This window comes from Chrysemys picta, chromosome 3 (genome assembly GCF_011386835.1).
Source record: "Chrysemys picta bellii isolate R12L10 chromosome 3, ASM1138683v2, whole genome shotgun sequence".
In the NCBI taxonomy this organism is placed as follows: Eukaryota; Metazoa; Chordata; order Testudines; family Emydidae; genus Chrysemys; species Chrysemys picta.
Window position 1 is genome coordinate 120,128,976 of NC_088793.1, and position 22,551 is coordinate 120,151,526.

Below are 22,551 nucleotides of genomic sequence, written 5' to 3' on the forward strand. Positions count from 1 at the left end.
CCTGTGTATTTCATGCTGGGAGACAAAGAAGGGATTTAGATAATGTGGAGGGTAGCATGATAGAGCAGAGACTAGGAGGAGGAGGAGGATGGTGTCAGCCTGCAGCAGTGCAAGGAGCCCTCTTCAGTCCTGCTGTCACTGGAGTGAGTGAGCAGGGCAGAGCAGAGACCCCCAACTAGGGCTGCAAGGAAGAGGAGGACGAGCCTTCAGCTGCAGGGGAGGCCACCCAGCTGATGAATGCCTGAATGGCGTCTGCCCTCTTGTTTATCCAAAGTCCGTGTCCCCTATGCTGTTCAGATAATCAGGAATATACTGTATTGGCTAATGGGAATGTTCGGAAATGTGAGTGACTTTAGGCTGGGATTTTCACAGGAGCCCAGTGGAGTTAGGTGTCTGATTTCCATTGAAATTCAATGTGAGTTGAGGCCCTTACTCCCAGAGGCTTCTTTGAAAATGGCAGCCTTGAAGAGGACATCATGGACCTGATTGTATTGCTCTACTTTTACACAGTGTAACTCCATTGATTTCAAGAGAGTCACACCAGCATGAAACTGGAGTCATGCCAAGGAGAATCAGGCCCAGCAGCTGACAGAGCTGAATTATTCAATGTCTGCTGTTTTTCTTAGAAGGTTTTTTTTTTCTGTTTTTAAAAGCCTGTCGCATATTAAATACCAACGCAGGATCTTTACCAGTGTTGGAAACTGTTCTTTTTCAAATATAGGGCAAAATCTTACTGTCTGATCTGCACTCTGGATCTCAATGGTTTATATTTGCACTTGATCCTCATGCAAAACTCATTGACCTCAATGGGATTTGCATGCAGTGTTCTAATGCAGAATGTTCAGTCTGCCCAGTGCAGAGCAGAGGTTAGGGTTTGCTCCAGAATGAGTGAGCATGAACCATATAACAGTATTACCTTGTAGATGAGTAATGGGTGTGCTCTTGCTCCCATTAAAGTTAATGGGAGTTTTACCATTGACATCAGGGGAAATAATAGTGGGGAAACAGGCTGGTCTCCCTCTGTATAAAATGTTTTCACGGAGTAATTACCAGCAAGATGCTGGAGTTATACCAAAACTGAGTTTGATATCTCAGGGCAAACGTGCTATATCCACTGAAGTTAGTGGAGCTATACAAATTTACACCAGCTGAGGATCTTCCTCCTCATTTTAAAATGCAACACATTTTAAAATAAAATAGTGGAGGAAGAAGTTTCAGCCTCACCTACATTATTTTATACTAGTCAATTTGGGTCACAATTGAAGTGTTATTTAAACACAATGGTCCAGTTCATCCCTGGTTTAACTCCACTGACTTCAATGTAGTTACACCAAAGATGAAAGTGGCCTAGTGCAAGCTCCGGCCCTGAAAAGAAACAACCAATTTCCTTGGAAAAGACAACAACTGTGTAATTTCAAATAGCACTTTTAATGAATGCAGATAATAGAGGGACTGAGAGAATAAAGGGTAGGTTTTGTATAAAGCAACGCCCTGGAAAGCCCTGATGTCTTTGCTCTTTGACACTTAGAATTTGTCAAAGTAGCTAAGCCTCAAGGTATCATTGATTGAAACGTAGAACCCTCATTGCCTGATCTGTTTTTCTCTCTTTCATTTGCAGGTTACTTGGTTTACAGTGCATCTTATGATGACTTTATAAGGAACAAGTGGTCAACCAGGACTGCAGGGGCTACTCATTTACCTATTGAGAACCTAAAGCCAAATACAAGGTAACAATTTGGTCTATTCTTTTTGAATACTGTTATTAATTTAAAATAATTTTCCCTAGTTGTTAGTCATTTTGGTGGTCTTAGTAGAATTGAGCAAATCTGACACCAAATCTAGACCAAACAGAACTAATCAAATCAAATTTTAGAAATCATGCATCTACGTATAAGTACACCTCTACCTCGATATAACGCTGTCCTCGGGAGCCAAAAAATCTTACTGCGTTATAGGTGAAACCGCGTTATATCGAACTTGCTTTGATCCGCCGGCGTGCGCAGCCCCGCCCCCCCGGAGCGCTGCTTTACCAGGTTATATCCGAATTCGTGTTATATCGGGTCGCGTTATATTGGGGTAGAGGTGTACATAAGACATCACATTGTCCTTGGGTGGATGAGCAATACATATTAACTATACTGATATGTTCATCTATATCAGCATAAAAAGACTTGGCCCAGAAATGAACGTACAAGCTATATACATAATCCAAGCAGCCTGTTCAGGAAAAAAGAAAGAAAGATGGGAGCCTTGCATCATGCTACACATTGGCTCTATCAGACAAATGGGAGAAGTGAATTACAAAGTCCAGGGTACATATGCAAGCTTCAGAACATACATCTGAAATGTGGTAGGGTTGTGGGTGAGTGTATATTGCCGCCTTATTCACTCCTGGCTGCAGTTCAAGGGTTTGCGATAATCTATAAAGCTCTATGGGAGGGATTTTCAAAAACGCCTAAGGGTGCTAGGCGCCCAACTTCCACTGAAGCTCACTGGGAGTTGAACATCCAACTCCCTTGGGAAGTTTGGAAAATCTCACCCTACATGACTGGGATTTTTTTACTTGAAAGACCATCTCTCTGTTTGAGGTGCTTGAGCTCATAGGCCCTAGGTTTAGCCACCTGGAGGCTTGTGGCAGGGTGTTCAACTCTAGAATTCACTTTCCCTGTCTGTTCACAGTACAAGGCCCATATGTTTTCTCTAAGGAGTGACTTTTCTTGAGGTGAAATGGTGCAACAGTAGCGGCACCAGACTTAAGGTTGTGTTACAGAGTTCACTTTAACAGGAACATTAAACCTGTATTTTGTAAAGATCTCATTGAAATGGCAAAAACCAAAACATAGCCTATAAACATGGAGCACTATTTGAACATTTCATGGTGGTTTGAAAAAAAATTAATTTATACAGAGAAGATAAGTGTTCAGAATTATCTACATTGACAGTTTTCCTGTGGCTAGTCTCGCTTACTTTGTATCCCTGAAGCATCCTGGGACTTGTCCATTGGCCACATTGTTGCTCTCTGTGTGCTGATTTCTAGAGTATCAGTTAGGCCCGGTCTACACTTAAAAATTAGGTTGACCTAGGTACATTTCTAAGTGCTGTTTAAAATTTCATGCCCTGAATGCCATGGTTGGGTGTGATCGGCGTTGGCCCACCTACCCGCTAGGGGGCGGTGGGGAGCTATGAGGTCACTGGCCGGCCTGGGTCACGCCTCCGTCAGCGGGGAATTAGCGGCGGGGCGGCCGCCAGCCAGAGTCAGTAGCGTGCCCCTCAGGCAGGGGAGCGCCGGCAAAGGTCAGTAGCGCGCCCCTCAGGCAGGGGAGCGCGCCCCTCAGGCAGGGGAGCGCGCCCCTCAGGCAGGGGAGCGCCGGCTAAGGTCCCGGCGTGGCTCTGCCGGGTAGGGGAGCGCAGGCCCACCCTACACCACTGCGCTCCAGCCCAGGGCCCTGACAGTGGCAGAACGAGGGTCCCACCACTGGGTCAGCGGGGTCGTCCCGCTACATAGACTCACCACTGTGCAGCTCTGTCCCTGGGCTACTTCCTACCCGATTGCTCGCCCGAATCCCTCTGGTCCCGTGAGTGCGTCGGGGTAGTCCGCTGCTGGCAGCTCTGGCTCCCCCTCAGGCTCAGGCTCCTCCAGCTCCTCTGGGTACTCGGCTGCTGGCAGCTCCCGCTCCCCCTCCGACTCCTCCAGTTCCTCTGGGTACTCGGCAGCGGGCAGTCCTGGCAGCCCCAGTCCGTCCTCCAGGTGAGGTTTCCATGGGTCCAGGGCCTCCCCTGGTGTGGCAGCAGGCTCTGAAGGGAGCAGCCCACAGTCTGTGTCTGCCTCCCTCCCTGGTGCTGCCCCAACTGAGCTAAGGGCCCCGCCCTTTATACTTCCTGTTCCACCCCTCCCCTTCTGGGGGGTGGAGCAAGCTTGGGCTGGCCCCGCCCACTCAGGCTGAGGGAAAGGCCCTTTACCCTCAGGTTCAGAGGGCAGCCACCCTGGCCCCCTACATTGGGTCAGCCACACTCCAGGTTTAGCTGCAGCTAGGTTGACAGAAGAATTCTTCCATTGACCTAGATACCACTTCTCAGAGAGGTGGATCAATTGCATCCAGTGGAAAAAAAACTCTTCTGTTGATATAGAAAATGTCTACAGTGCTACAGCAACATAGCTGCAGTGCTGCACTGTGCCATTGTAGCGCTTGTAGCGTAGACAGAGCCTTATACATCAGTAGTGTTGGTCTATAATGCATTTTATAACATTGTAGCCATAATGGAAAATATGTGTTCCCAGGCAATCCCACTGAATTTGGTGACAAATCTGTAATGGCACAAATATCATTACTCTCTCCAGGGCTAAGCAGACAGGGGATGGGGAGAGAAAGAAATAGAATGACTCTCTCATCAATGCCCTTGTAGTCCAAGGAAAAGTTTTCTGAGCTGTGAAAGAGGAGGCCAGGCATTCAGTTCTCACCTCTTCTAACTGATGTTTTAATTCACTGCCTTTATTAATGACTAAGACCATGAACCCCAACCTAGGAGATTGTTAATGAAGAGCTGTTGAACACTCTCCATCCCCATCCGTTATTTGAAATAAGTTATCAGACTTTAATTATGAGTTTATGTGAGGTCACTGGAGGTCCCTAACCCAACAGCTCCAGATTGTATTGACTGCATCACACTGCCTTTCAGAGTGATGAAACCAGCTTTGATTATTCTGTTTTTAACCACTATAAACCACACTCGTCTCCCAGCACTAGGAATAGATCGCAGGATTTCTGATCACTGGTATTCTACTGCTGATTAGGAAATAGTGTGTAATGCGCTTGGGAAAGTGTGTGTCAAGTCCTACTCTGGCTACTGCTCTACTAAAGGGCTAACCGTTATTCCTCTAGCTAAACTAGGAAGTGTCTAAACTAGTAATCTAAAATTCATGGGATTCACACCCTGCTCGTGATCTGTTTTGGAGGCATGGTATGGTTGTATGTGATTCATGCAGCAAGAAGACCTCTTTAAAACAGATTTTATACTATGATCATCTGTAAATTGAATCATCAGAATATACATTTCAGTCCCTTGTCCCACACTTTACTTGAGTAACCCCCACTAGTCAGTGTCCATTATGCAACCCTCACAGAGCCTCATCCATAGAGGATGTAAATCTGTGACAGCTCACAATTTGCGAGCCTGCCTCTTTAGCACAAGCAGGAAAGAGTGATTCTTTTAGTTCTTGAGGACAATCGTTCAATCCCTGGGGTTGGTCACGATGGTGGTGGTTATACAGGTAGGTTCCTTAGTTTGGCATCTTTGTAGGTTAAGAGGTACGCTTCATACAGGAAAGGATGGGAGTCCCAGAGGAAAGGGGAGTGCAATTGGCAGGCTTGCTGGTGTAACACAGATATGCACACCCCACTGCTGCAGCTGCTCCTGGCTGTATCCAATTGCCAGAAGTCCATGAATGTTCTGGGAAGTGAGTGATGACACACTCCTTCATGGAAGTTCCCTCCGGCTGCCAGTTTATGTCGTCACTGCTCAACGTGGAGTACTGCTCTTGGTGTACTTACTGTCAGTAACTTTTAAACAAAGCTAAACTGTTGTAGACATAAAGAACATCTCAGCCTTCCACGCTCTTCAGAGGGGTCAGCGTCGTCAGGAGCTGCTTCACTAGCAGTTTCTCCCTCTGATTCCCAGGCCGGTGCAGCTCTCTGGGGAGTTATCCACTGAAGTATCCCAAACCTTTATAAAAAAACTAGGAAATCAGCAAACAAAAACTTCACTTGGCAGCAATGAAGGTTGCAGAAGCACACACCATCCACCCAAACCCTTAAAAGAATAAAAATAAGACATTAATGGGAAAGACACATGCATTCCTTTCCACCTTCGTATTGCCTGCAATGTTGTCGATGATCCACACTGTAAGGTTTTCACTTCCATCTCCCAACAGGCACCAAAAAAAGCACTAAGTACCCCATCTTCATAAACCTGAGCTCTAATGCAAAACATTTATAGTGACTTCAGCAGTTATAAGGCATCATAACTTCCCACATGCATGGCATGTGTGACAGCCAGATGTGCCGATCTGTTGAGAGAATAGATATAAAAAGCCTGTGAGGTGACTGTAAGGTTTTAGAGGGAGGTGAGGCACACATTATGTCAGTGGATTTCACAGCTGTTTGCTAGACAGAAGTGGAATGTTGAGACTAAGGAATCCTGGGTTCTAGTTCAAGGTTCTGAGGGACGTGTACTCCAGTGGTTACAGACCCTTCTGCCCCGACCCCTGTCAACCTAGACCCCTTCTGCTTCTAGCTCCTCAAGCCTGTTATTTTCCCACTACCATCTTCCCTCAGCTCTCAGTCTTCAGTCTCCCCACCCTCAGCTCCACATTCTAGTCCCCTCCCAGTTCTTTGTCCCAGTCCCCCTCTTCCCACTTGGCTCCACATCCCAGACCTAGTGCTCCAACTTCCTCTGGCTCCTCATTTCATTATGCCCTTACCCTGGCCCCTTTGTCCCAGTCTCCCCACACTCTACCCTCCAGGCCTAGCTCCTCACCCCTCTACATTCAAGTCATGCTGCTTCCTTTTCCTCCTCCTCCTCCACACTGCCTGGGCACCAGCAGGGTGAACCCTGAAAGCACCAGAGAGACCATTTTCCTGCTCTCAGTTCCAGTGCCCAGCATCAGAGTGGCTCCTGGCTGTCAAGAGCAGCCATTGCAAGGAGAATTTTGCTAAAATGCTGAAGCTCTGAGTTGGAGCATGCTCTGTACAGATGGAATCTTCAGTGAAGTTAGCTTCCACATTCTTACACATTGTTATTGAGCAAGTGTGAATTGAGATGTTCAGAAGCTCACCCCGTGGCCAAATTTGGACAGTTTTTCACAAGAACAATAAAAGTCACATCCTAGACACCAGGGCAAATTCAAGTGCCTGTTTCAATGGCTGGAGGTTCTAGAGATTCTCAGTGAAACAGTTCTATGAATATTTAACCTAAGCAAAGCAGTGTATATTTCCGTAATGCTATTCTGAGACATGGCCTCCATTATGCATTTTGCCAAGGAACTTTCTTTTAACAGATGCATCTAGCACCTGTAAGCATGGCAAAGGGATCCTTTTCTATAAAAAAAAAAATTGTCTGCCTCAGCCAATATCATTTACATACTCTAAATTCACAAACTGAATTGACTACATATTTTTTGTCTTAAAAATATCTCCATAACCACTGCGTGAGAAGTACCTATTTGAGAAAACATGAACTGGAGGAAGAAATTAGACTGGAACCTATGTGTTCACAATAGTGTGTGCATTTTATGAGAAATCTCTGATTAAGTAATATATACTGTACACCAATGTTGATATCAGTCTCAGCATTCCATATGAGAGGCTGTCACGTTATGCAAACTGGGGCATATACAGCATATGAATCCGGGATCAGCTTCAGACCAAGATTTAAAGCTGTTGTCACACCCTGGGTAACATGGTTGGGAGAACCTCAAACAGCTCAAAATTCTACAGTATCTTAGAAATTTTCAACTTGTTCTAATGTTTTACAAAACAAAAAAACCCAAAATATAACCAGCTTTTCTAATGAAGGGCCTGATTCAGTGTCCATTGAGGTCAACGGGAGCCTCTCCAATAGCAAAACTCCCATCAACTTCAGTGGGAGCAGGATCAGGCTCCGTCTGATATGAATGAATAAATCTTAAAACTATCTCGGAGGCACAGCCCACCTGTCTTGACTGCTCCTCTTCCCTCCGACTGCCCATCAGCCTTTCACAAAAGATGCTGGGACAAGTCGGTTTTTAGCAGAGTGCTCTCCACTCAACCCCCTTTCTGCACTAAAGCACTTTTCTCTGCCTCTGTGACGTCTTGCTCAGTGTACCTAGAACTGTGAGTTGTGTTACCGCTCTGCCACAGCAAGAGTGAGCTTTGCCGCAACTATGTGTCAGCTCCCCGACACACCAGCTTGTCTGCCTTGCCAGCAAACTCTTCAGGACTCTGCCTGTGGAAACCTTGCCTTGCAGGTAATGATCAGTGAACCCCAACTCCTGAGTTCCCCAGAGGTGTCCTTCTCAGTGTCCAGTCCCTCTTACTGGACACTCACAGAAGTTATTAAGTTTGTTTCATCCAAAGACACAGAGCACACAGCAACCTGTTAGCTTAGCTGAAGACTGTCACTTATTTCAATATAACAGCAGTGAGATGATTTTGTAATAAAACAAGAAATAAGTTTAAGTGCTTTCGAGTGAGAGTGAAAGAGATATGAAAGGGTACAAACAAAACTCACTTTCTAGTGACTGCAACTTAACTTTAGTAAGTTAGTCTTTGTCTGAGCAGGTTTCTCACCTACAGGCAGTTCCCAGAGACTTCACTCCCCTGGGTTGAAGGATCAAACTTTCTCAGATTTCAAGTGCTCCGTCCTCTTGGGTCCCATGAGTGATGGATGCCAAAATGGCTTTATTTATTTTCCCCAAGTTCCATTGTCTCTGTTTCTAGAGCCAGTGAGGCTTCCTGGGGGTACAGCTTACATCCCCCATGGCATGATCATTAAGTGGATGTCTTCCATTTGCTAGTTTGATGGCTTGTTTACCTTGTATGTAAATGTACTTAAATTGTTTCTGGCCTTGCCTTGCTCAATTTACATTGGAGACAGGCAAGCCGGCGAAACAACATTCTTTTGTCTAGGACAGACTGGGCTTATCACTGCATGCCAAACACCTTTTCAGATCATAAATATCTCTCACGACAGTGTTAATGATCAGCATGTTACCAGTTCACATATGACCCCTTACATGACACCTTTTAGATACAGGTTATGACAACCATGAGTTGGAGCAACGTCAGACCTGATGTGAGTTATGATATGCCTCTGCCAGTTGGCATTGAGGGGCTCCCAGGGTCACAGCCTCCAGGTCCTCCTTGTTCCTCTTTTTCCTCAAGGCCCATCTTTCTGATCCCAGGTCCTCTGCTACTAATTCCAGCCCTTATTCATACTTGGTCTTTCGTAGGAGGATCTCAAAGCACTTTACAAACATAAATTAAGCCTCAGCACCTATGAGGCAGTTAAATATTATCCCCATTTTATGGATGGGTAAACCTAAGCACAGAGGTTTAGATTCCCAAAGAATCTAATTTTTAGGGGCCTAGAAAATCCCTGGGATTCACAAAGCCTGAGTTTGGCACTTAGGCTCCCAATCCCCGTACAATGAATGGGGGGAGAGAGACGCCTCAGAATGGGATTCACAGAAACCAGCACACTACGAGGCTCCTTGCCTAAACTAGCCAATGGGAGTTGCCAAGCCAAGGGTGTGTGCTAAGCCCTTCCTCTCTCAGAGATAGGGTGGCAGCTCCCTCTGCTTGGGATTCTCAGAAACAAATGCTCCCTTGGGAACTGGCACCCACACTGTAGGCAGGGTGGGAGGAAAGGGAGGAGATGAAGAAAACTTGCCTCGTAGCTTTTAGCCCAGTGGTTAGGGTACTCACCTGGGAGATGTGAGAACTCTCCCCCTACCCAGTTCAAGTCCCCTGTCTGCCTAAGGGGGAGAAGAGATTTGAACATCCCTCAAATGAGTGCTGTAGCCAGCAGGCTATGGGGTATTCTGATGGGGGGCTCCCTCAGACTCTCTTGCTGAAGCTCTGGCTGACTAATTAAAAAAGTAATTGGAGCAGTGGGACTGTATCCCCCATGTTAGTGCACTGTTCACCAGGCTGCAGAGTCAGTCCCTTGCTTGCTCTCTCTCTGGCCCACTGTTGAAGCTGTTGCATTCTGGATAAATAGTGAAAGAATCCCATTGACGTCATTTGAAAGATCCATTAGCTTCAGTGGGATTCAGATCAGGCCCCAAGCCTTTAAGGCTCCCTCTGCCTTCCTATTTATATGCTGTGTGTATGTGTCTGAGATCACTCCATGTGCTCTAGAAGTATAAAATAGAACTGAAACACTGGTGATGTGTTAGTTTCATAACCCTGCAGAGAGTCATGGTAAGGCATTTCCTTTGGGAGTAACTTCAGCAGTTGCCCTTGAACACATCACTTGTTTTGCATTATTCTGTGATGACGTATTTCCATAAGGAATTTAATTTTTTACCACGTGTATATTCATAGTCAAACATGACCTTGCCTTTCCATCTTGCCTATCCCTGGCAATGCTCTGAGAGGTTCCTCTCACTGCCTTTCCCCGAAATCATTCTATCGCTGAGGAGAGGGGTGGAGCCAGCATGTATTGATGCTCCCCTGAAATCTGCAGGAGTCCAGGCCCCTCTAGCTGCAGGTCCTGTGTCCCCACACTGGTTCTGGGATCCCCTGCACCTCCTGTCCCCCAGCGGAGACAGATCTGCTCCCCTAGGCCATGCTGCCATCAAAAGGAAGGTTTCACAGGAAGCTGCAGAGGAGATGATGCAGCCTCTGGCTACAGTCATGTTTTTGTTGACTTTTCACAAGGTTTAGGGGGTGATGGGACATACCCCCATCCTACTGGTAGAAAGGCTAATGAGCACTCCTGCACTCAGGCAGTGTCAGTCATGTGAACTGCAGCACATGCTCCACCTGGAGAAAGGGAGCTTAAAAAGATAAATCTTGTCACAGGAAAGGGGGGAAGTTTGCCCAGGAGGAGAGATGACTAGGAAGTGTCAGTGAGCACCAGTAGCAAGCGATACCAGCCTGGGGTAGTGGCTAGCCTCTCCTCCCCTGTTTTGGAGGCAGACCGACATTGCAAGCCTGATATGAGCAAGAGGCCCTATAAGGCTGCTCCCAGCCAGCAATCTGTGGTGGGACCTGGAGAGCACTGCCAGGGACTAGAGGTAATGGGACACAAAAAGGATCCTGAACTTCTGCTGGGAACAGGAGTGGGGGCTCCTGTAGGGGCAAGAAACTGAAAAAGACTATGGGCATGCCCAGGCTGAGGGTTGGCTGGCTGCTGGTTGAGGAACTGTGCACACCTCCTTTGATGCCATCCCTCCCAAAACTCTTCTATTCCCTTCCCACCCGCAGATCTTCAGCCCTGGGGAGGGCCCTTTGTGGGGTTCTGGAGAACTAGGGATGGTGCTGGGATGATGGCTGACCCTCTCACTCCCTGCACTGGGGACTAGGGGAATCCACACTGCATTCAATGGGGGCATAATCCAGCCCTTAGTATTTAACCCTTTAAATGTTTGTGCACGGTTATCATGTGTCGTCCTGCCTAGTGACTGCATACATATTGTTGTTGCCCCTTTGAGCTGGTGGCAGCTGAAATTTGGTACCATGCAGGGTTGTTTCTGTGTGGATGAGAAATCAGTGACACAGAGTCAGAGTATTTCCTTAGTGTAACTTACAAAAATGTTCCCTAGTCTTGTTTCTTTGTACAGCGGCTTCTCACAGGCAGCCTGATTTTTGCAGAAATCTGTGATAAGAAGCTCCAGCCCTTGTCCCAAGAGGTAACTACCTTTTTGCTTTTGCTTCTCTCCAGGGGTCTACAGACTCCTTCTGCTCACTCACTCTGACAGCTTAGCACACAGCCTTGTGCCAGCCCCCAGCCCTGCCTTTAAAACCTGGAAAACCATGTTAGCTCTGCATTCCTCTGCTGGGACCACATGGCTTCCAAAGATGGGCCGTGCAGCCTCCCCCAAGGACTTGCTGGGTGGTTACCTGTGTTGCATCCACTCTTTCTGTAGAGAATTTGTCCCTGGTTTACAACCTCAGCAAGCCAGCCCTTCCATACCTCTTTCATAACAATATTTGAACGGCTACATTATTTCTTTTTAAATCAGTCCCTCCAGTCTTAGCAATCCAGCTCTACAGAGCATTCAGAGAACACTGTATGTAGAGGGCAGTGCCATGCTTAAGCCAAGTCTTCACTGCAAAATACAGGTGTGTGTTTACATCGAGATAGCCAACGCAAAGCTCATTCAGTGTGAAATCCTAATAGAGACAAGGCACAGGTAGTTTTTACCTCAGTGTAACCAGTCATAGTCATCCCTATACCTTCCACCTGTGGTTTACCAGGACCCGCTCCTGCAGGCCTGGGGAGCAAGAGACCAGGATTAGGCATTAAGACGCCAATCCAGCAAAGCATTTAGGGCTTGTTCCGACTCATATTGAATTCATAGGAGCCGGATCAGGCCTTTAATCACAAGCTTAACATTAAGCACATGAGCGGGTCCAGTAAGCACAAGCCATTGATTTCAAAATTAGCGTACGTTCAAGTACTTCTCAGGATCAGGATCTCAAGTGGGAACTCCCACCTGCCTCCATCCCTGGATCACCCATCGGCAGCACCCCATCAGCACCTCCCCACCGCCTCCCGCCTGCCAGCAACCCCACTGATCAGCGCCTCCCCTTCCCACCCCGCACACCCCGCCCACTGTAGTCAGCTATTTCACAGCATGCAGGAGGCGCTGGGGCGGGGGGAAGGAGCCAGGGTGTGGCGCGCTCGAAGGAGGGGGTGGAACAGGGCGGGAAGAGGTGGGGCAGGGGTGGGAAGAGGCGGGGAAGGGGTGGAGTGGGGTGGGGCCTGGGACAGTGTCTAGCACCCCTGGCACATTGGAAAGTCTGTGCCTGTGGGAGGGGGACTGTAGTCTTGTTGACAGGGAGTCAGGAAATCTGGGTTTTGTGCTCAGCTCTGCTACAGACATAGAGCCTGATCCAAAGCCTGCTGAAGTAAATAAGAATCATTCCATTGGTTCCAACGGGGTTTGGATCAGGCCTTTGCTATGTGACTTGGGGCAGTTCACTTAGCTGCTGTGGCCTCAGTTTTCCATCTGTGAGATGAAGATTTACTATACCCCACCTCACAGGGGTATTAATTCTTTAATGACTGTAAATCATTTTTAGGTTCTTAGTGTAACCTTTTTTTAATTTAAATTCAATTTAGTAATTTTGTATTAAACCACCATGGGCTCAGTTCCTGTTGCTACGGTTTCAAACTCAACAGAATGAAAATCACCTCTGGTGCTTTTCTCAAATTTGGAAACTCCAAGAACACATGAAGATCAAGGATAGTGACCACAGACACAATCACAACTGCAAAGTCTTATCTGTACTACAAGTTTTATTAAAGCGATAAGTAAAATTACAATTACCCATGCATCTATTAGCCCTACAAAACCCCATGCAAAACTAAGACTGTAGTCATACTCGCATCCTCAAAGATATTCTAGGGTCTGATGGAGCTCTCAACAGATGATCATCAATAGAGGGATGGTTCCTACTGGGGTTTCCTGTGGGGTCTTCCCACTTGTACCCTATAAGGAACCTCTTTTATATTATTGTTCTGACCATGCCTAACACCCTATGCATATACCTAACACCCTATGATATACACATTCAACCTTCATTTCCTTATCTGTGCTTCCACACCCCATCTGTGCCTTGTTTTTCATAGGTTGTATCTTAGTTCCCTTTATTCTCATTAGCATCTACACACATGTGTACATGGTAGCCTGCAGTTAGGAGAGGATATTCCATGATATTACAAACAGGTGCCTCGTGGACTAAGCGTTCCTAAGCCTAATAAGGCTAATCTAAAATCTTACAGGCCTCAGCCTGTAAACTTTGCATCCCAGCCGTGCTTTACTTGTACACCTAATACACACTCGTCACTCCTAAATACTTGTCAGTCTTGTACTTCTATAATTCCAGAACTTAAATCTGTTTCATATACATACATTGATTATATATCAAATAGAATATGAGTTGGCCATAACACTAAATAACAAAGTGATAAATGGATGATAAAATGAACTGATTGGCTAGATAGGATAGAAGGCCCTGTAGGCATGTCAAGTTGTATTGTTATTTATTATCTATTATAAATTGACCATGATCTGAGATGCAATTCTCAAAGGACTTTTCTTAGGATGAAATATTGTTTTTTCTTTCTGACTAAAAATGTCATGTAGTACAAATTTCATGTGGTACTACAGTTGCTGGTATCCCTATGTTTTTGGCTGCCCAACACTGCAAGGAGTTGTCATCTAGTTACAGTGCAAATATTTGTAATAAAAAATAATAATATAATGTGAGCACTGTACACTTGGTATTCTGTATTATAATCAAATTCAATATATTTGAAAATGTAGAAAAACATCCAAAATATTTACAATCAATTTAACTTGCTGTTCTATTATTGTTTAACAGTGCGATTAAAACTGCGATTAACCGTGACTATTTTTTAAGCTAGTTAATTTGTTTTGCATTAATTGCGTGAATTAATTAATTCTGATTCATTGACAGACCCATTTAACTCTTTCCAAAAGATAAATAGGCTGGAAACCACTCCTTCAGGTTTTACTGTATGTGTTGGACCAAATTCTGAGCAATGTCAGGGCAGCTTTGTACTGCACCCCAGAACAAAGTTGCCTTAAAGTCATCTCAGTGGCTGGTGTTCTGCCATCAGTTAGGTCCTATCCCAGCCCCTTCCCCTTGGCTGGTGCAGAAGGTGTGACTGGATAGAAGTGGGTGTGGCTGGGGCAGCCCTTTGCTACTGCTGAAATGGCCCTCTGGAACCATTAGCAGGCTGTGTAAATTAAAGCAGCCACTAGGTTCTCATAGGTTTCTGAGTTGTAGCCGTGTTAGTCGGTATCAGCAAAAAGAACAAGGAGTCCTTGTGGCACTTTAGAGACTAACAAATTTATCTGAGCATAAGCTTTCGTGGGCTACAGCCCACTTCATCAGATGCATGCAGTGGAAAATACAGTAGAAAGATATATATATATACAGAGAACATGAAAAAATGGGTGTTGCCATACTAACTATAATGAGACTAATTGATTAAGGTGAGCTATTATCAGCAGGAGAAAAAAAACTTTTGTAGTGATAATCAGGATGGTCCATATCAAACAGTTGACAAGAAGGTGTGAGTAACAGTAGGGGGGAAATTAACATGGGGAAATAGTTTTTAGTTTGTGTAATGACTCAGCCACTCCCAGTCTTTATTCAAGCCTAATTTAATGGTGTCCAGTTTGCAAATTAATTCTAGTTCTGCAGTTTCTAGTTGGAGTCCGTTTTTGAAGATTTTTTGTTGAATAATTGCGACTTTTAGGTCTGTAATTGAGTGACCAGGGAGATTGAAGTATTCTCCAACTGGTTTTTGAATGTTATAATTCTTGAGGTCTGATTTGTGTCCATTTATTCTTTTGTGTAGAGACTGCCCAGTTTGGCCAATATACATGCCAGAGGGGCATTGCTGGCACATGATGGCATATATCACATTGGTAGATGAGCAGGTGAATGAGCCTCTGATAGTGTGGCTGATGTGATTAGGTCCTATGATGGTGTCCCCATAATAGATATTTGGATAGAGTTGGCAACGGGCTTTGTTGCAAGGATAGGTACCTGAGTTAGTGTTTTTGTTGTGTGGTGTGTGGTTGCTGGTGAGTATTTGCTTCAGATTGGGGGGCTGTCTGTAAGCGAGGACAGGTCTGTCTCCCAAGGTCTGTGAGAGTGAGGGATTGTCCTTCAGGATAGGTTGTAGATCCTTGATGATGCGCTGGAGAGGTTTTAGTTGGGGGCTGAAGGTGACGGCTAGTGGTGTTCTGTTACTTTCTTTTTGGCCTGTCCTGGAGTAGGTGACTTCTGTTAGTCTCTAAGGTACCACAAGTACTCCTAGAGTCTCATAGTTCTCCTTTACCCTGGGAACCAAGCTGGAAGCCCAGGATTAAAGGAACACATATCAAGCTTGTCTTCAGTGTAGTGATAGCCTGAGCTTTAACTCATGTTTTGCCTCAACCTGACTCCCCATCACATATAAAAATTTTAAATGCTGCTTTCAGCTCAAGCTAACTGGCCCCTCAGGGGATATGGATTGAAGCTTGAGCACTGCTGATGCTGGAACTAGTAATGCAGTGGGGATGCACCAGCTGAATTATAATGACTCATCAACTGTTAATCTAATCGCTCTGTGTTTCACATTGTAGTCCCTCTCACTTGAGAGGAGTAACTCGAGTGTACTAACTAACTTGAGCTAACTGTTGCAGTGAATACAAGCTGCCTGGATGCCTTTGTGTCCCCACCCCCACCCTCTCAGCTGTGCTGAACACTCCTTGGCCACAGTCAGGAAGTGGGGCATATATTTAAATCACTGGCAAATATTTCCACAATAAAAGGTTTGCATTAGGAATGAGGAGAAAGCACAGCTTTCCTAAATTCCAGCCTTTCATGTGGCTTTCTTTGCCACAGTGTGTATTGCATTTGTGGACATCATGTAGCCATTAATTACATTCAGAACTGTTTGCAGAAAACAAGAGTGGACCAAAAATTGCTGGTTTCTGACCACAGTGAAAGAAAAGAGTCAGATGCAGCAGAGATATAGGGCAGATCCTCCTCTGGTGCAAACTGTTGTAGAAAGCTCCACAGTGGAGCTGTGAGAATTTATACCAGCTGAGGATCTGCCCCATGGAGCAGAGAAACCCTTGAAGTCTTCAACATGGATGCAGCATGCTGGTGTGAGGATAACTGAGAACATGTCAACTTTTGTTAAACTTAGACCTTCCCTTCTTGCTTATAAGGAGAGAAACATGTGTCATACCATAAGCATGACTAGTGGAGGGGAGAATTGGCATCTGATACACTTTAAATTATCACGAAGGGCTAATGTTAGGCTGAAGAATGGCTTTTTAATCAAGTCATGATTTCTCTTGTTTTCAGCCCCATTCATCTTCCTCATTCTGCTTGTTGGAATGCTCACAGATTTCAAAATATGTAACCAGAGATCACATGGGTGATGCACAGTGATGCAGAGTATTGGTATGCTCACACTTCCTCCACCTTCATGAGTCTGCTATTTCTTTGCAGTTTTGTGGGTAGAGATTCTCTTTCCTTACAAGTCCAGTCAGAGGGTGTTTATTGGAAGAGAGGTGTGATAGGACTTGGAGATGAGAGGGGGACTGCGGTACATAAATGAGAGAAGTGCTGTGGGAGAGAGGACAAGGAAACAAATGTTGTTCTTTGGATCACACCCAGGCTGCATTCTGAATTTACTATGTGACCCTTTGAATTGGGCATGCAGTGGAAAAGTAGGGAAACTACCCAGCTCTCCTCTGCTAGGGATTCCTGAGTGTGGGGGCATCTCCAACGGGTGTAGCAGTGGTATAGCCAGTCCCTGTGCCATATCCCTTACCAGCCCCAGTAAAGGGCTGGGTTTGGGGTGAAGAAGGGATGTAACCAAAGTGCACTGAGTTCTCTTGAAAGCTGTTGTCAGATGTCATAGATTATAATCCAAAAATGGATCTTGATTGCAGGAATCTGGCCCCCTTTTTCCATTTCTGTCCATAAAAAGGACAATAAACCTTGTGAATCAAGAGTAAAACATGGGTTAATTTTGTGCAAGTGCCCCATACCGCCTGTCCTTCTCTGCCAACGCACTCTAAAGGAAATCAACATGGTCCAGCTGTATGGCCTCTTTTATTATAATGTCACTACATTTTGACCATCTGCACTTTCCTGTGCCACAAGATGCATCTGTTACTCCAAGGCTTTTATATACATTAGGGCATAAGTTGGAATTCCTCTCAGCAGCCAATCGGATCAGAAGGGTTAGCTAAACAGTTATGAAATGGTCATCACTGATGAGTTGGAGGGGCCTATGGGGACAGGCTTTGGGTCTGGTAAAGGAGAAACTCTCTTCACTTTTTCAAAACATTAAGTCTCTTGCCCTGCTCCTTGCAAAGGCAGGCCTTAATGTAAGCCCATCTAAAGTGAAGCAAACTGATCACTGTGGTCAGACTGAAAGAAATGGGATCCACTTCCTCAGCAGGAGGCTGGCAGAGGGAGGGGGAGAGAGGGAGAGTTTTGAGATAAAACAAATCAGTTATCTTTGGTGTGTATCCCAAAGAATCTTCTCGTTAACCCTCCCTAAAATCCTTCGGATGGCCCAATGTGTGATAAACATCAAAACTGGTTACTTTCAAGGGGTGGGGGGTTAACAACCCACCCCCAAAGGCCAAGGCCAGTTGTATTTGTTAAAGTGTTCAGCCCGTGCTGGATACTTCCACTATTGTTGTGAGCCTCATAGTTCCTGCAAGGGGAACTCCCTTCCTTCTTGCTTCCCCCACTATGTGATCATAGAGGGATGTAACATATAATCCCCACATCCCCCCCCCCCCCAGGGAAACTAAAGAACAAGTTTAGAGGTGAGGTGAGGGGAAGTGTCTCTCAGGCAAGAGGATGGGAGAGAAGGGTACAGAAGGTGAGCATGGGTTTGTCAAGGATGAGAAGAGGAGCTGGGGAACTGGAAAGTAGAGATCATGGTAGGATGGAGCATGCTGTGAGCCTAGGGGAGGGATTCAGCAAAATTGGGAAGGGGGGAAGAGATCAACATAGGCTGCCAACTTCCACAGAAGATAATTGATTCACAAGTTCCTATGGATTTTCTCCCATGCTGACCTCTCTTGGCACTGCTGTCACCACTTTTTGGAAATTAGGGGTAGAATTCTGTTTTCATAGTGAGTTGGCTTAATACAAGAAGAAAAAGGCTGTGGCCAGCAGTCAGAGCATGTGACGCAGTGCTTTTCTAAGATTTCACAGCATTTGGCCTAGTGCTTGGATGGGAGATTATCGAGGGAAATAATCCAGGGGGTTGGTGGCATTCTTCCCTCAGAGCAAGTACTGACCCAGTTATGTTGGTCATGGATGGTTTTAGGAGGCACTGTGCTTCTGGCGATACTTGCTTTCGGATGCGATGCAAAATCAAGATCCAGATATTTATGGTCATTAAGATGCCGGGTATCATTATTTATTTATTTATTTTGCAAGAGTGGAATCAAGCAAGTAGCAAGGAAAGAAGAAGCTTAACATAAGCATTTATGAAAAATCATGCATTTTAAGCTAGAATTTTTGCCTAGTAACTGACTTAAATTGCCTCCTGCTTTTTGCAGTACTGTTTCTGAAGAGCAGACATTCAGTTTCATTTCAGCAACAGAAACTTAGTATTTGCAAACATCTGGTCTTATCATTCTGGCAGTAGCAGCCCTGTGATTAGCATCCTGTAGAAGTGCCTGTCAGCCTTGCCATTATAAACCCCAACCTCTGAGCGGAGGATGTGGGGTTCCCCACTTCCACTGAATAGGTGGTCACGGGTGGGACCCTGCCAAAAATTTGATGGGTCCACATGCTTCAGCAATGACTTTTGCCTCAGCAATGACTCTGGCCCACGGAGTGCCCCCAGATTTGTGGCAGTGTGGAGGCATTGGCTTGCATTGAAGTTGCACTGCTCCAAGGGTGGGGACTCCATGGAAAAACTAAAAGCAGCCCAAAAGGAGAGCTAGTCAAACAATGGTAAGTGTGTTCCATGAAAACTTTTGAACCATTTTCGTTTTTGCAAAGCTTTTCATGAAAAATTTGAAAATTTCTTATTAATTTAAAAAATGTTTTTTAATTCCCCCCCTTCTGTCTCTTTTTAACTCCTTCTCCCTTTTCTAATGGCAGAATGGATAAAAAGAAAAAAGGGAGAGAAAGTGGGGAGAAAACAAAGACCCATAAAACTGAAAAGCAAAAAGGGCAGTTGGTTGGTTTTTTTTAACCGAAACATTGTAAAATTTTTAAATGAAATGAAAAATGCTTCAGCATGTGCTTAATTTTAAGCAGCTGAATAGTCCAGTCTCTATCCAGCAAAGCATTTGAGTTTTACTGGGACTTCTCACTTCAAGTTAAGCACTTAAGTACTTTGCTGGATCAGGGCTTCGATAACAAACTAAATAACTCAACATATGTAACTTTTCTAAGATTATTCAAATACTTCTAGTCTAGAAATGCTACCATTTCTAAAGAAATGTAAAAATTCAGAATTTTATCCCAGATATGCCATTTTAAATCTAGACTTAATGCTATTGACATCTTTGGAGTTAGTCTGGATTTACATTGCTGCAACTGAGATCACAACATATCTTGTGACTTTTCTATCTTTTATTCCATTCCTGTTGGCAAGTGCTCCCTTCAAACACGCTGATTGATGCAAACTGGCTATAATTGCCTGGATTATTTATTTTTCTTCAACAAACATGGATATTTTCACTATTGTGAAAATGTATGTAACAAAGGGACAGCTGCTCAACTGGTATAAATTGCTATAGCTCCATTAAACTCACTGGTGCCTTTTGCCCAATGGAGCTACACCAGTTTACATTAGCTGCAGTTCTGGACCCATCTTTATAGTCTTTAGAGCTGAGTTGTTACCAGGGAATCAATACTATTTTTAATGCTTGCTCTATTCCTCTTTTTATTGTAGATACTATTTTAAAGTCCAAGCAAAGAATCCCTATGGTTATGGGCCTATTAGCTCTTCAGTCTCATTTGTCACAGAATCTGGTACGTGTTGCTTATTTCTTTATTTAAAGTTGAGATCTTAGTAACAGGTATGATAGGGCCAGGGCCAAAGCCATGGTGATGACTATGATGTTGAACTTTTCTGCTTAAAGATTCTCAGGTAAACCATTTGTTTTCAACAAAATCAAGAAAATGTATCTACTCTTTCATGTCACTGAAGCAATGGGAAGTTTTAATGAAATGGAAGTTAACTTTAGAGGGAAAGTTAAATTTAAAATAGAAAAGATAGCTAATACTCAGTGGTGTGGAGGCAATAGGAAGTTAAATATATCTTTGATAGATTGTCCAGACACTTAATAAACTAGCTTTCTAATTGTGAACAGCTGAAGGGCTGGAAGTACTCGTTTCTGGGAGCGATATAGGAAACAGTTGTTCCAGCAACAGGCACATTTCAGTTCCCTTTTCTTTCTTTGATGAAGTCTGCTCCAATTTCTTAGTGCCAATAGAATATTGGAGGATAATATACTCTACAAAAACAGTATACTCAATGGGCTATTTTTATCCACTTTTATTTCTTCTACTGAGCTGCAGGCCAGTCATACTGTTGACTAACAAGGGGTCAAACTCTGCAAAGTTTATTTGAGCAAAATGTCCATTGGCTTCAAGGGTCACCGGTTTTGGCCCTATGACAACATGGGTATACATTGCTTCTGTGTGTGCCCATTTAACCTGATCCTCCTCCTGCCTCAGAACTTCCATTAAAATCAGTGGAAGTTCTGTTTATAGAAACAAAACAAACTAAAACTGCACAATAAAGTAAATGGTCTTATGAAATGAATTCAGATATTTTAAAGGCATATTGCATGGTCATGTAAATTAAGCAGAATTTTTAGCATTAACTTCAATGGGACAGTAAAGAGCTCCACAGCTTTTCATAAGTTCTTTGCAGAATGCACTGAGAATGAACAGTGGGTTACTTTCTATTTCATCAAATAATGAAAGTTCCCTGGAATTTTGCCAAACAATAGATAACCATGTACCTGGGCTTCAAGCATCTTACACCGAAGAAAGGCCAATTCAAGAAACAATATAAATCACAATGATGGATACAAAGAATTGCTCCTGTTGTTTTATCTAACTACTAAGGCCTAGCTGCACAAAGGGACATAAGCATGGTAACGCTCAGCATTGTGACACCTAATTTTTAGGCACTGTGAAAAACTGCAGGAACAGCACTGAGTTGGGAACCTAGGCTCTCTATGCAGTGAATGGGGAGAGACGGGCACCTTAGCCTGTGATCCACCAAAGCCAGCACTCTAGTTTGGAGTTGCCTCTGCTCGCCAAGGGAAATGCCAGTGGGGGGCGGGGGTGTGTGTGGTAAGCCTTCCTCTCGCAGAGATACAGGTGCCTAAGTTTAGACTGTAGGAAGGTGCCTATCACTGCTTGTGGATCTCAGCTCTGTACCCTCTCCAGGAGAGCATTCACCCAGGATGTGAGAGACCCAGGATCCAGCTCTCTGCTCCCATTATTCTTTTAATTAGCCAGAGTGGAACAGTTTCAACAGGAGAAACTGAGAGAGCCCCACAGGAGACTGTCCCGTAGCCCGATGGTTAGAGTAAGGTTCTGAGAGGTGGTGGCAGGGCCGGTTCAACCCATTAGGTGACCTAGGCGGTCGCCTAGGGTGCTAGCATTCAGGGGGCGGCATTTCAGGTCCTTCGGCGGCGGCTGGATCTTCGGCTGCCCCGGTCGTCATCGTCATTTAGACGGAGGGAGCTGGGGCACAGGGGCACGGGGAGGACCGCCTGCAGCAAGTGGGGGGGGGTGGCACGCAGGGGAACCACTCCCCCCCCAGCTCACCTCTGCTCCCCCTCCTCCCCTGACCACGCCGCCCCGCTCTGCTTCTCTCCCTCCCAGACTTGCAGCGCCAAACAGCTGATTGGTGCCGCAAGCCTGGGACGCGGGAGAAGTGGAGCAGCGATGGCGTGCTCAGGGAGGAGGCAGAGCAGAGGTGAGCTGGGGGAGCTGCCGTGGGGGGGGGCGCCTCAGGGTGGGGGGCTGGGGAGCTGCTACGAGGGGGGAGGTGCCACAGGGCTCGGGGCGGGGGGGCGCAAGGTGGAAGTTTCGCCTAGGGCGCGAAACATCCTTGCACCCTCCTTGGTGGCGGATCCCTTCTCCCTCTCAGGCAGAGGAGGGACTTGAACCAGGTGTCTCCCACATACCAACTGAGTGCCCTAACCACCAGGATAAAAGTTATGAGGGACGTCTTCTCCTCCCCTGGCTTTTTTTGTACGAGCTCGCCTGCAGGACCCAGTCCACTAAGCGTACTCAGGTTGGG

General features: G+C 45.4%; 1 protein-coding gene across 1 annotated transcript in view; it reads left to right on the top strand.

Moving 5' to 3' along the window:
- The window catches only part of FNDC1 (fibronectin type III domain containing 1), a 133,087-nt gene that overhangs the window by 99,938 nt on the left and 10,598 nt on the right, over window positions 1-22,551 (top strand). Inside the window, exons 15-16 of the mRNA XM_065590375.1 lie at window positions 1,619-1,727; window positions 20,179-20,258. Of these exons, the coding sequence (XP_065446447.1) occupies window positions 1,619-1,727; window positions 20,179-20,258 (189 nt within the window). The remainder of the gene's footprint in view (window positions 1-1,618; window positions 1,728-20,178; window positions 20,259-22,551) is intronic.